At 31.6% G+C, this 13,261-nt stretch overlaps 1 protein-coding gene across 3 annotated transcripts in view; it reads left to right on the top strand.

Annotated features, from left to right (window-relative positions):
• The first annotated feature begins 181 nt into the window (after nucleotides 1-181).
• Nucleotides 182-13,261, top strand: part of LOC143244330 (COMM domain-containing protein 6-like) — a 38,184-nt gene continuing 25,104 nt past the window's right edge. The window contains exons 1-3 of one of the 3 annotated variants that reach the window (XM_076488794.1): nucleotides 182-583; nucleotides 4,315-4,380; nucleotides 7,843-7,922. In XM_076488794.1, the coding sequence (XP_076344909.1) occupies nucleotides 542-583; nucleotides 4,315-4,380; nucleotides 7,843-7,922 (188 nt within the window). In that variant the 5' untranslated portion in view covers nucleotides 182-541. The remainder of the gene's footprint in view (nucleotides 584-4,314; nucleotides 4,381-7,842; nucleotides 7,923-13,261) is intronic. The other 2 variants (XM_076488795.1, XM_076488796.1) reach the window with 2 other exon arrangements.

Raw genomic sequence — 13,261 nt, forward strand, 5'->3', positions numbered from 1 at the left:
GTCCATTCCAACAATATAATGGAAGGAGGAAGAGGTCTGGTGTATCTGACCCACCTGGGTATACAAAATATATATACCCAAACACCAGAGAGAGAGGGAGAGCAAGAAAAAACAAGAAAAAAAATTTGGAGGAAGAGGTCTAGTGTACCTGACCATCCTGGGTATACAAATTTATATATCCAAACACCTGGTGCGAGAAACAGAGAGCAAGAAAAATAAATAAAACAAGAGTGGTTCGCAACGGAATAACGAATTGTTTGTGTGTGTGATTTTTTTTATTTGCATTTAATACTTATTATTTTTAATAGTTTTGAATTTGAAAATGACAAAAGAAACAAAATAAAGTAAAAGGCCATTGTGATTTATCAAACTTGATTGAAGGAATTTGTCATGGAGTACAGATAGCCGTCAATAGTATACCGTATACTGTATTTGAAATTTCAATACCACTATGGTTGTAGCGAGTTTTATGGAGTACAACTGATAATCAGTCGTACGTGTGTTATACTTTTTCCTTTGTTATTTAATTACTAAAGTGAAAATGTTTGAGGATGATTTTAAACCAGAAGTTTTTCAGGAACTAGTGAGTATTTTATCTGTTATATTTAAATGAAAAGAAGGAAGTTATGTACAGTATTTTTAATTAAACCGATCGAACCAGATTATTTGTTCTAGTTTCCTTGTTGAAAAATATGGGTATGGAAAGCTAAATAGCTAAACAAACATTTATTTATTTGTAAAATCGCAACAAGTATGGATTTAAGAATACAAAGAGGTGTCTTTAGAGCTGTTTACTCATAAGAGGCGTAAATCCAAAAGCTAAATCTCCATGAAGTGTTTAAAAACAAACTCTAAACACGAAAACAGTCGTGTGTTTTTCTTTGACATATTCAAATTCACAGATGCTACAGAAAAATGATTATACATTAAGAAAAAACATTGAGGGTGTGTAGTGTTATTTCCCCTTTCAAAGGTATAAAAGTTAGGACTTAGGAGCTCCAATATGTTGGAAAACAAATATTACTTTTGAAGTCACCTGCAAATTTTTATATTTTACAGGTAAATAACATTGCATTAACTAACTTAATATAAGAATTGTTAAGGGTATTCAACTACATTTACTCGCTGGGAAACGTAAAATTAACAGGTTCAAATGGTAATTGTAATGCCTGCAAGACAACAAGTCTTGAAACAACTCCTGCTCTTGAAAATTGAAAACTGGGGTCTTATGGATCATTTACTCTATGGAGATGTAAAATCATTGAAATTGTAATTTTTCAGAGCATGTAAGAGATAATGAGGTTTGATGGCCCTGATTTATTTCTTTGATATATGTACATATATATATATATATATATATATATAAAATTTTGAATTTGTCCGAATAATTTTGCACAGTACTTTGTGTGTGTGTGTGTTTGTGTATGTATATATATATATGGTACTTTGCAAAAGTATTAGGACAAAGTCAAAAATTAGATTTAAGGCTACTTTCAAAGAATGATGGAAGGTAATCAAAGGTGAAACATCAGAATTTTATTAATCATCTTATTAAGTACAACAGAAACTCAGTGGAAGTGTTTGAGTTCAGCAAACAGTTAATATTTTGTGTATTCCCTTTTTGGTTTAATAATTACAGACAGTCTTTTAGGCATTGTTACAACATATTTAGTCAAAAGTTTCCTTTGGGATTTTACTCCAGATGTGTCTGGTACATTTCCGTAATGTTTCTGTGAAAGTAACTTTTGATTTGTCAAGTTTTTGGGTTGAGATCAGGGCTCATTGGGGATCATTGTATCATATGAACGATTTAGCAGCTTCTTTCTTTGCTAAGTAATTTCTGCATAGGATGGCTGAGTGTTAGGGAGTCATTATTTGGTAGAAGAATTCTTTATCAGTAATAAGCAAACCACTGGGTATAACATGATGGATCAGTATCTGATGGTACTCGTGCTGGTACATTATTCCATCTATTTTTTAAATATCTCCTATTTCTTCAGCAGAAAAACACTCCCAATCCACCGCATTGCCTCCATGCTTCTTGGTAGGTACTATGCATTAAGGTGAATATCTTTCATCTTTCTTCTGCTGGCCAGATATTTCAAACTGGGACTCACCTGTACATAACACCCTTTTCCAATCATCAAAAGTCTAGGTTTGACTTTTTTATTTTTTAGTAAGTTTCAGTCTCTTGACAATTGTTGAAGATTGAAGTGAAGGTCTTTTAACTGCTTTGTAACAAAATATTTTATTCTTGTTAAGTCTTCTTGATACTATAGATCTGGAGACATTTTGTTATTGGGTACATTGTTGTTCATCTCTTCCCTCCCTATTTTCAAATTTACCTTTCTCGGTCTTACGATCTAGGGTGTACTTGACAGTGTTTGGGGAGCATTACAAGTCTGCAACAAATTAGTGATGTCGAAAAAGCCCACTTTTAGAGAAAAAATATATATGTAAAAATGGCTCATTTGTGAACCTGATGATGATCAAAGAAGGTCAAAACGTTGTTCGCTCCTCTACGTAAAAAATGTTCTCAACCCAAACGAGCCATTTTTAGATATATATTTTTCTGCAACAAATTGTTGGAGAATCCAACCAGCATTGTTTAAGACTTTTATGCAAACTCTGTTATACTGACAATTATGGTATTTGGGCTGTGGCATGATGATAAAACTTAATATATTGTTATAAACACTGTTTTTGTCAAATTCTATTTGTGGAGTGTTGTTAAATTGTTTTCTTCTACCATATACCAGTACTATGTGCTAACTTCTTACTAGCTTTTTTCTATACAGTTAATACCTGTTGTTGTGTTATATAAAAATGTGAAGGTGGTTTTGGAAGTATTAGTAATTTTCAAGTATTGGTTTTCTGATAATTTTGGAGCTATTGGATTGGATTCTCCCTATTGAGTAAATGACTATGGAGACTTTATGTTTTTCTTTTTTTTTATATGAATTTACACTCTGTTGTTTATGTGTGACATGTGAGGTGAAAAGTAGGCTTAGAAGAGAAAGTAAGTTTTTACATGTGATTTCTATATTATACTGCTGTATGTTGTATAGTGGATGATTAATTGGCCTGGATACACTTATTTGTTTACTTATAGTAAATCCTTGTCTTTGTTGTGGGACAGAAACTTGGAATTGAGTTCAGCATCATGTTTTAAATTAGTTTGTGCACAATTCTTTTACATAAATTACAGTTTGTTAGAGAGGAAAAAACATTTGAGTGGATTCATTTCTAGGAAAAGCATTGAACTTAATTTTAAACATGTCAACTGAGTTGTATTGTTCCAACTAGAAAGAGAGATTTAAAGTTATTCAGGATGGGTTTTTGTATCAAATTGTCAGAGAGCCAACAAATTTTAGAAGGATGCCATTTAACATTTATTGTTAACCACTAAGGAGGATATAATTACAAGATTTGAAGCAAGAAAACATTTGGGAAGCAAGCACAGCATAATTATATGTACATTAGTTCGATGTTTTGATGTACATTGAGATTTACAAAGAAATTTGGTTTTATTTCCTAGTTAATTTTAAGGCCATGAGACAGGATTTATCATTAACCCTTAAATAGCCAGAATGTTGTAGGTAGCAGCACCAATTGATGATGGCCTCTGTTTAAGGTTAATGAATTGGGATAATTAAAGTTTGATTAGGATTAATTTTACCTCAAGATGCAGTAGGCATGTTCCTAAAGGAAAAGGAAGCAGGAAAGATCAAACTTGATTGACTTACCAAAGACATAAAAGAGAAAATATAACGTAACTTGTAGGAAAACAAATGAAGGGAATAAACGTATTAATAAGGCTAAGATGTTTTTTCAAGTGTATTAAGGGTAACCATAATCCTAGAATTTGGTCCTTGAAGCATGCTAATGGCAAGGATTTTGTTGAAGACAGTGATTACTGAGATTTTAAATGTTTTTGTCTCTTCCAATTTTACAAAAGAAAATATTAGCAATATTCCTAAGTCAAAATAGATAATTATCAGTTTACATAAATCAGTAATTAGATCTCACTTCTGTTACTTCTGATGATCTTGTTTTGTAAGTGCAATATGGTGGCTAGATCATCCACAACAGTCTTAACTCAATTATGTCAAATCAAGTAATCCTGGAAGCAGTTTATTTACACACAAATATGAGTGACCTGATGAAATCCAGCATTAGACTCAAAATATTTTGGATATTTTTCCTCTTTTTGTTTATTCTAATCTCTATATTTTTAGGTGTTATGTAAATTTAAAAAAAATGTTTCTTTATAGTAACAATGACATTGGAATGTTTTTTTGTGATTTTCTTTAGGCATTAGTTGCTGTTGCTTATTTGGGAAGGAAAATTCCATCTCCTGACTTAGAACCCTTACTTCAGGTAAGAATAATTCACAGATACAGTGGACTTCAATTTACAAGTGAAAATATTCATTATTTATTTGATAAATTTAAAACTTGTGTTTAAGGCCAGGCACATTTATGTAAAGAAAGGAAGATTTAATAATCTTCTTTCTCCTGTACATAATAATTACCCATGGGTCAGTAGTGACCCTAGAAAGACAGTATAATGACTTTATTCCATACTCATGTGTGACTAGGTCATTAATAATAACCTCAACTATTTCAGTAATGACAATAACCAACATTCTGGAAATTGTTTATTCACAAATAAAGATGAAATACACAAGAAATTTCAGAAATATAGAAAAAATAACATTCACTCAAGAGAAGCATATCCAATCATGTGCCAGGAGTTTAAAAACTGACATAAAAGTATTTGCAGAAGTAATAGTAATGAAAATTAGCTCTTCTGTGCTAACTGAGCATTTGAGTGTTCATTTACCCCAGCCCAGCATAAGTCAGTGTCATATGCTTACACTTATAAACATAACACTACATCACAAACTAATCAACAATAAACACCTTTTATAATTGTCATGTGACTGTCAAATTATATCATACATTGTAGTTTTATGCTTAACCAAGATGACTGCAGAAAATATTAGTATGAAACTTACAAGTGTGCATAACTTGTGAGTGTGCATGTACAATAAATATTGTTTAATTCATAAAATGCACATTCTTAATGTGTTACCTTGCCCTGATTCCTAAATGGGAGTATACAGTGTCCTAACTGCACACACACACACACACACACACAAAAGATGGCTTCAGATTTTCACTTTGTTGCATAAGCCTGCTGATACAAGTGGTGAAGACCACTTTTTTATGCTATATAATATTAATAATATAACATTTAAGCAATAACAAGGGGTCTGCTGACCCATTGTAGCTGTCTTATCTAAAAGTTATGAAGAGAAAATGCCCAAATCCATCACTGATCACTTAAATATTTTTTCTTTGACTTCAACTTTTGTAAGTTTATTGCATCCACCACATTTGAAGTTCACCCATTTTAAAGAATACTAAGCTTTTTCAACCAGCATAATGCATCAATTTTCACTTAAAGCACAATGTGGCTCTAATTTTATACACAGAAACAGTACTTAGAAGTCAATGAATCTAATCAAATTAACACTATTTCTGTCAGACTCAACTTTTTTTGAATGATGATAGTTGTATTAAAGTATTACTACTTGTGTATGTAGGTCATGATGATACTTGTATTAAAGTATAACTAGAAAAGTGCATAGATCATGATACTTGTATTAAGGTAGATACAGATGATTCTGTGAATGTGGAAAGTTAAGTGTACGTTGACAAGAATGTTTTAACAGAAACTGATGAAATTGATTTAAAATCTATAATAGAATCACAAGATGGTAACAGTGTGAGAGATTCAGAAGATGAACAAAATGGAAAAGATGGTGAAGAAATAGATAATCCTACTTCATCACAAGTGTTAAGTTATATGAAAGCTATCAAATTGTATGCAAAAATGAAGGGGGGAAATGAACTTCATGAAAAGGCCGTAGAATTAATGTTCTGTTTTAACCACATGAGAAAGTTCATTAAAAATATGAAACAGTTGAAATTGGACACTTTCTTCAAATAAATTTGATTAAGATTTTGTGTACTTATGTAAATTTTGAATGTCTTTGTTCTTATTCTAATAAATATAGCATAAACAGTACAATAACTTTAATCACAAACATATTACTTCTCTTGAGTCAAGCAAGTATAACGTTCCACTCAAAAATTATATATAATTAAAGAAATGCATGTTCACTGTCTAAGCTGAAAATTTTACTCTGTCCCATGTGATTCTGCCTTAGATAGGTTTTACTGTAGTTGTATTAAAGTATAACTAGAAGAGTGCATAAATCATGATAGTTGTATTAAAGTATAAGTAGATGAATGCATAGATCATGATAAGTGTATTAAAGTATAACTAGATGAGTGCATAGATCATGATAAGTGTATTAAAGTATAACTAGATGAGTGCATAGATCATGATAGTTGTATTAAAGTATAACTAGATGAGTGCATAGATCATGATAGTTATGTTAAAGTATAACTGGATGAGCACATAGTTCATGATAGTTATATTAAAGTATAACTGGATGAGCACATAATTCATGGTAGTTGTATTAAATTATAACTAGATGAGTGCATAGATCATGATAGTTGTATTAAAGTATAACTACATAAGTGCATAGATCATAATGGTAGTTGTATTAAAGTATAAATGCAACTCAGTAACACATTTTATGACATGCACACAAGGAAATGTAAAGTGTACAAGAAGTCAAAGGTTTAAGTTCACTTGGTTTTACATGAATTGAACCACAGCATGGTGATGTAACCATGCAACTATGACGATTACACACCTCTATGTGATATCGCATTAGCTGTTGTGTTGTACTTTATATTTAAGGCCATGCAAGCTCATAGGTGCATAAATATTTATAAAGGTGATCATGTTTACATCAGTAATTCCAGGATATAAAGAAGCTACTTAAAAAAATTATTGAGTTGAAGGTTGGACATTTACCTAATTGTTTTCATACAGTGAAAATCTGTCAGATAAACCAATATTGTGTTCTTGAATGGTGATGGATAGATTAAAGGATATTAAGTTGAATGCATAAATAAATACTGGAACATATTCTGGAACTTTGATATATTAGAAGCATATAGGAGATGAATTGGTTCATTTGCTTATCAGGCCTAAAACTATTTCATTATGATACGATTCAGTACATGTGGTTTAACACTTGTATTTAAATTTTGTTACTTTTCTTCTTATAACTGTCAGTTTTGTGTGATATTTAACTTGCTGTTATTCAACACCTCTAAGATTCATGGGGAATATTGTGACATATCTTTAGTAAATAAAACTTGATAAGCAATAATTTGATGGCAATATTTGCACTGTAAAGTATTCAGTATAAAAATATCCCTTAGATGGCTACTCTAGCTATGCAGTTGATCATATGTTTGAAAAGGGAGACACTTGGTTATAAAAAATACAAAAGTAAAGTATATTTAACTAAATAAGGATTCTCTGTGAGAATTTGTTTTTCATAACTTTAAAAGTTTTTTTGTAATACACCTAATTGCAGAGTGTGTATTTGAATAGTGTTTTGTTAGTCATTTATAGTAGTTTTCTGATGTTATATTTTGAAGGCTCTTCTTTTATCTTTTGTATACATTTGATACTTCCTCAAGACTGTGTGTAAAAATTAAAAGAAAATACTGAAAAGTGCAATCAGTTTTAACAACTGGATTTTGTTGTTCTTTTAGTGACTTTGGGAAAAATATTTTAGGACAAAATTTTAGAATTGGTAGTTGATGAAATAGTTTGTTATAGACTTGTACCAATTTGTATATTATTCAGTTATTGACACATACAGCTTTCTTTTTTCTTAACACACAGAGAGCTCATTTAATGGGAGATCGTAAATGGACAAAAGAAAAACTTTTAACTGCAATTCATGAACTGGAGCATATATTGTGGTAAGAAGAAACTAGTCATTTTTCTGACACACTATGTGATTAAGTAAATATGGGAATGAAAACAATTGACAGGTTTATATAATTAAATAAATTGTGATGACAGCATTTTTAATTTCAAAAAATTATTATGAGAGATGAATACTATGTAAGATTTTATTCAGATATTAAGGTAAAACTATAGCACAGAAATGTAAAATGTTAAAGATGATTCTCTGATATTATTTAAATTGCACTTGAGATATTTTGAAACATAAATTGTATTGCATTAAATTTTAATTCAAAATTTTGTATCACAGTAATATGAAATGTGGTCATCAATTAACTTGGAAATTTCTTAAATCATATTTAAAGAGAATATAATACATGATTCTTGGTAAAGTTCATGAGTGCTAAGACAGAAATTATCTTCAAGTACTGGCAATGAAGATTGTTAGAAGATGACATCATTCTTATATTTAATTTCAAAAGCAAAACTAGTAAATGAAATTGTTTGAAATTTGAAAAGAACTTTATTAAAAGTATGTAGTTTTAGAAAAATAAAATATTTTTATTTTTTCTACTAATTCTAATACAAATTCATATTAAATGTGGTTACACTGCACAACAAAGTTTTTGCTTCTTGAACACTGTTGGGTGTTCCTTATAGAATTTTGGCTGCTGATCACGAAAATCACATCCAAATTTGTGCATCATGTACCATTTCATTGAAATCTTCAGTTTTGCTACAACGGCAAAACAATATCAGGGCAACTGGAATCCTCAGTGCTTGCTGACTACTGTTGGACACTACAACGTGATGCACCGGAAATTGAATGCAAACGAAAATCAGGAGCAAAACACTTTTAATTATGTTGAACTTAATAGCATATTAGAAACATAAACGCAATTAAATACGTTATTGCCGGTAAACAGTTAACTGTCTATTTCTCAGAGTTCCTACATGATGAAGCAAAACCAAAACTATATTTGTGCATACCCACCAGGTACCTATCACAATCAGCAAAAACTTTTCAGGAAGCAAAACTTTTCAAAAGAATTGTTGTACGGTGTTATTTGCATTTAGGCTTTGAATAGTTCTCCTGAAAGATGATTTTTACATCAAGTATAAAAATTTATGTTTTATTATCCATTTTCACTATTATATTGCTAACTCTAGCTATTATCAACAATATACAATGCATTAATGTGTTTAAAATTAAGAAATTTAAATATATATGTGCTTTGTATCTCAATGGTGAATAATTTTAAAATACCTTCTTTGGGTCATGTGTATAATTTCAAGTCTTTACTTTTTCACAGATTTAACTTTTAATGTTTTATTTTTCTTTATTCTTTACATTGACACCTCTCAACAGGTATCTGTGGGCAACGTAATGTTATCATCATCAGAGATAATTTTGTCTCCAGTAAGATAGTTTGCACACTTTTTAGGAAAACTTTTTGAGTGAGGCAAGGCTTAGAATAATGTTAAAAAATAATTAAACCTTTAAAACATGAATTGTAAAACACAATAGTTTGCAATTAACTAAAACATAAAATTAAGACCAAACTACAATTTAACTGTCTGCCAAACTAATATGTATAAAGTGAGAAAAAGTCCCAGTGCTACAGACACTGATCTCAACAATGGACTTGGTGGCAATCCATTTTTCCTTTAAAATTTTTTTTCTGTGTATTTTCTGGTAAGCTTTAGAGATTAGTCTCAGAAATCTGCTCTTTGTATATCTGATAAGCATGCTTTTCAAGTTTAGAAAAAACTGTCACTTAGCAACAGATTACTTTGGAATATGGGCATGGTATATGTCAGAAGGGGAAAAAGAAATAAGCTGTTTCATATAATGCTGGGTTGTTGTAGCATGAAACTTATGTTTAAAACTTGATCATGTACATGTAGAAGTTTGTTTAGACATTCATAGAGGTATTGAAACTAAGCTGAATAGAAACAGTAAAAAAAACAACAAAGGTTAGATATTTTGACAGCACACATGTCATGTGAATATCAAACTGAAGATTTTATTGTTTGTTTGAGATGTGTCTTTCTCAATATAGGAATAATAACTTGGATAATATAAAACATTGAATTATAATGATAATGCTCTTTCATTAAAATACATTGGTAAAATGGTTCAAGTAAATTTTAAAAGCAACTAAGTAACATTCTTTTTGACATGCACACAAGGATATTTAAAGAGTGCACCAGGAGTCAAAGGGTTAATTTCACTTGATCTTACATAAATTGTACAACTGATTGGTGATGTAATCATCTAACCAAGAAGGATGACACACATCTCTGTGCACTAATTTTTCTCATACATTTGTAATTTTGAATTTTCATTCTTTTCCTTGGCATTGTAGAGCAAAAATATGTTAAAATTTCACATCTGTGTTCAATTTATGGTAACTTGCGTTTCTTTGATGGAATGTTTAGGCAAAGAATTCATGATGAAACTTTGTAGAATGGATGGCAACTGCCTGTTGTGGAGACACAAGTGTAAATCATCCTCTACACTTTGAAAGTCTTCAGCCTTTCATCTTCAAGTCAGCATATGTGTAAGGTGTTGTCGGTCTTTTATAGTGTCCTGGTGGATTGTGGAGAGCATGTTATGATTGGTTGGATTATCACTGTTTCTGATTGGAGGAGAGATTTCATGTAGATTCAATCAGTGGCAACCATAGGTAACTCACCTCTAATCCAAAATCTATGTTTAGTGAAGGTTTAATAGTGTTAATATAAAACACAAAATTCAGCCATTGCAGAGCACACAACGTCAACTGGACACAGAATAAACTGGGAGAAAACTAGAATCATCGACACAGACAAATTCTGGAAGACAAGAAAAATCAAAGAATCATTTTATATTGATACTATTAAACCTTCACTAAACAGAGATTCCAGATTAGAGGTGAGTAACATGTGGCTGTCATTGGTTGAATCTACAAGAAATCTCTCCTCCAGTCAGAAACAGTGATAATCCAACCAATCATGACATGTTCTCCATAATCTGCTAGGACATATAAAAGATTGACAATATCTACACACACAGTGACTTGAAGACAAAAGGCAGAAGACTTTTGAAACATCATTCTCCACACTTGTGTTTCCACAACAAGCAGTTGCCATCCATTCTACAAAGTTTCATCATGATTTGCTTTGTTAAAAAAAATTTTGATTTTAGTTTTCTTTAACTTTTATTTCAAAAGTTTTCAAATTTTAATCACGACTTCTCTAGTGATGTTGATTTATATTTTGACCTGAGTATGAGAAGTAGTTTAGACTTAGACATTATTACTGCTGTAGCTTTCAGAGGCTCATTGACTATCAGTCATTGTTGCAGCCATTTGCAACATGTTTTATATCACCATATGCTTAACTAGCCTCTTACTCCCATCTCATTAACCAAATTTGTTTATCCTCAGTCAGGAATGATCTATTAAACTACAACTTTGATTTGCTTTGGGGGTACTTTACCATTCATGAAATGACTAACCTTTCAATATATCTCTGGATTTTCCTCACAGGTATGTCCCTTCCATCTCTTCTGTCTGTGTTCTCTGTTACTTTTATTTTCTTACCTTCTGACCCACAATTTTAGAGTTTATTTTACCTTTTTTCTTTGCTAATTGTTAGGTTATATATATATATATATATATATTTTAATCTACTAGCTCCTTTTTTATGCCAAAATACCTCACCCCCCTCATGTTTGTGACTCCATTTGTCCTGATTTGTAGACCTTCTTTCTTTCCTTATCCCAGCTTTCATTGATATATTTTTTTGCCAACTTTGAGATTGAGTCTTTTTCCTTCTATATAATGTGTTTTATTTCTATCATTTTTCTTTCTACCTTTCTGTATTCCTACTTCTACCTCCACTTTTTATTTGAGTTACTTCGTATAGCTTTTGCTGGCCTCTTTTGACATTTATTCTTTTTTTTTATTTGGCCTTTTACACTTCTTTCTATCTCTCCATACTTTGTGTCCCTGCTTTCAGGACTTATTGGATTGGGTTATATCCCTCTTATTTTCCCTCATTCTTCTTCTACTTATTAGTTGTCTGGTTTCCTTTCATTATTTAAATGTCTTCAGTGATGTTCCTTTCTCCCTGCAACTACGGTCAGATGTTATATGACTTACATCCTTGTCATCTTTCATGACATAGTACTTACTTCTATTCCTTGTCTATATCAGTCTCCTTCCCACTTTTCCATTATGAATTCCTGTCATTCTTTGTTTTTCTCACCTTCCCTCTACCAGAAGTCTCATTGTCACTTTTCTTGCTAGTGACTACCACACAAGTTTCTATAGGCACCTTTCTCCTCCTGTTCATCTCAATTTCTGCTGACAGTTTTCTTCCACCTTAATCTCTTTTATCACTCATCTTTTTGCTTTCCTTCCATTTACTTTTCTCCAGCCCCATCTGTGGTCTTTTTCTTCTTATCTACAGTTGTCCATGTTCCTGCATGTGACTTGGCTCATCATTTTTTGTTTTGTTTGTCCATCTTTTTGGTATCTTCCTATTCTTTGGCTTTTTCTCATACTTTTTGGTATTGTAAAGGCCTTCACTTGCCATATTTATAACCTAGGGCTAGTGTCCCTTTTCATTGATTATTTTGTATACGTTAGTTAATTCATGGGCATTTCCTATTCTCCTACTTCCATTTCTTGCACTGGCTACTTGGTTGGTGTGGGGATGTGAGGGGGCTTATATTGGGTTTTAAGTTCTTTCTCTCACCCACTCTGCATTTGATACTTCTGGATATTTTCTGCTCTCAACTCAACTCACTTCAGCTTTTCTTCCTTGTTTGTGAGTTGTGACATATTTGATCAGTAGCTTTTACATTTCTCCTTCTATTCCTGCATATGAAGTTCTTTCAATTTTGGGATGTCTGGCTTTATAGCCCATTCCTTTAGAGCATGCTTTCATGTATCTCCTGTAGTGGATTCAAGGTTTTCTTTTGTTGGATCTTTTGTAAGCATATCCTTTTGAAATTTTCATGGTGACTGGATGCTTTTCTCTCTGATTGAGGGGCATTGTTTTGAAAAGAATAGGACTTCTGACATTTGGATGCTGGATAAGAGTTCATTCTATATCAATGTACTTGACTTTTTGTTCTCCATTTTTTTTTGGAGGATGTGTATGTTCCTATTCCTGCTCTTACTGATGATTCACTATGTCATGTTTCACTTAGCCTATTCCACAGTGTTTTCCTTCTTCAACTGTCCTTGTGGCTTCTGTTCCAGGACCTTTTTATTTTTGGTTTTAATCATACACTTTTGGATCTGTTCACATCCTTTTCCTGAGCTTTGGTCTTGGTATTGATTTATTTCTGTCAGCCAGT

The sequence above is a fragment of the Tachypleus tridentatus genome, chromosome 2, assembly GCF_004210375.1.
Source record: "Tachypleus tridentatus isolate NWPU-2018 chromosome 2, ASM421037v1, whole genome shotgun sequence".
In the NCBI taxonomy this organism is placed as follows: Eukaryota; Metazoa; Arthropoda; class Merostomata; order Xiphosura; family Limulidae; genus Tachypleus; species Tachypleus tridentatus.